Consider the following 1,456-nt stretch of genomic DNA (forward strand, 5'->3'; position numbering starts at 1 on the left):
AACTACTTCCACAAACATTCAGCTTTGATATTAATGAGTGTTTTGGGTTCATTGAGAACATGGTTGTTGTTCAATAATAAAATTATTCCTCACAAATACAACTTGCCTAATAATTCTGCACTCCCTGTATTCAGAATACGTTACTCACAGTGGGTAACTTAACAGAATATGACCAAACTACATTTTGGGGCATGTAATCTGTAATCTGTAGTGGAATACATTTCAACAACACTGCCTCCAGAAACCTGCAGCAATCACACATATCTGTCAGAACACACTTGTTGGAAATGTTGAGGAAGCAACTTTAAGCAGATTTCCTGAACTTTAACTCCATTTACTGCACAGGCCTGCTCTCCACCCATGTGACTGACCTCCAGGAACCGCGAGATGTCCCTCTTGTCGTTAATGGCCATGGCGACCACGTTCTCAAACATCCAGAAAAATGGGCGGTTCTCGCCGTCCTTGGGCTTGGCTTCGCTCAGAAGTCGATAAAACTCGAAGAACAACCTGCCCGTGCCTTCTGGAGAGACAAAAACCATCAACAGTCAAGAACGCTAAAATCGAACTAGGAATACGCAGGCAGATTATCGCTGCATCAGAAACAACCTTTAAAGAGTTAAACTATCACGCTGTGTGGCTTTAGTGCCTTTAAAAGAGTAGAAAATCACCAAAACACACGTTAAATATACCCAGAATGCACTCAGGGACTCACCGTACAGGCCCTTCCTGGCAGGATTGACGATGGAGAGGTCGTTGCAGGGACTTCCTCCGATCACCAGGTCAAACGGACCCCACTCCTGAATCTGAGCGAGATGACAAAATCAGACAGAACACAGTTCCTGTTTTCAATACTACAGGATGAGTTTAATGTTTCGGCCAATAAAAGAGTTGAAGTTTAAAACTAATCTGAATAAAAAGAGTGAAACAGCTGATTAAATAACGTTTAGGTAAACGTGAAGCAGCAGAGGGTACGTTTGTCTGATTCGAAGGGTTGTGTCTCCCTGTGTTCATATGTGATGTTTACAATGATTATTAGAAAGAAAAGACTTTGCAAAGCTCCAGCTGATGCAACAGTCCAGTGGTAGTCCTGTGTTGCTTGTGCTTTGTCTTCAGTCTGACCTTCTCTTCTGATTCTACTTCTACATATATATATAGTCGACCTTAATCTTACAGAGAATGTAGTGATTTTATGGATAATTAAAGTCAGTCATATATCCACAAACACAACAAGCTGAAAGTCAGTGATGCTGCTCGGTTTGCAGTCCTGAACATCACGGCACAAGCAGGATCCACTCTGATTGTGGAATAAAAGTATGAACATGTGTTTATAAGTTACACTTGTGTCTGAATCCTGCAGCTTATCACACATTTGATTTCCATGTGTGACGACTGCAAGTGTCCAGAGTGAGGACAGACTGAGGGACCCACTGCTGCACATCATCTGTGAGGCTTTGCA

At 42.2% G+C, this 1,456-nt stretch overlaps 1 protein-coding gene across 2 annotated transcripts in view; it reads right to left on the minus strand.

Annotated features, from left to right (window-relative positions):
• The window catches only part of LOC102205506 (DNA (cytosine-5)-methyltransferase 3B-like), a 45,238-nt gene that overhangs the window by 6,632 nt on the left and 37,150 nt on the right, over nt 1-1,456 (minus strand). The window contains exons 17-18 of one of the 2 annotated variants that reach the window (XM_005752134.1): nt 713-803; nt 372-517 (exon numbers count right to left, since the gene is read on the minus strand). In XM_005752134.1, the coding sequence (XP_005752191.1) occupies nt 372-517; nt 713-803 (237 nt within the window). Of the gene's footprint in view, nt 1-371; nt 521-712; nt 804-1,456 lie in introns of both variants that reach the window. The other variant, XM_005752133.1, reaches the window with a different exon arrangement.

Source organism: Pundamilia nyererei, unplaced genomic scaffold (genome assembly GCF_000239375.1).
Source record: "Pundamilia nyererei isolate P.nyererei 1_Seehausen unplaced genomic scaffold, PunNye1.0 scaffold00346, whole genome shotgun sequence".
Classification (NCBI taxonomy): Eukaryota; Metazoa; Chordata; class Actinopteri; order Cichliformes; family Cichlidae; genus Pundamilia; species Pundamilia nyererei.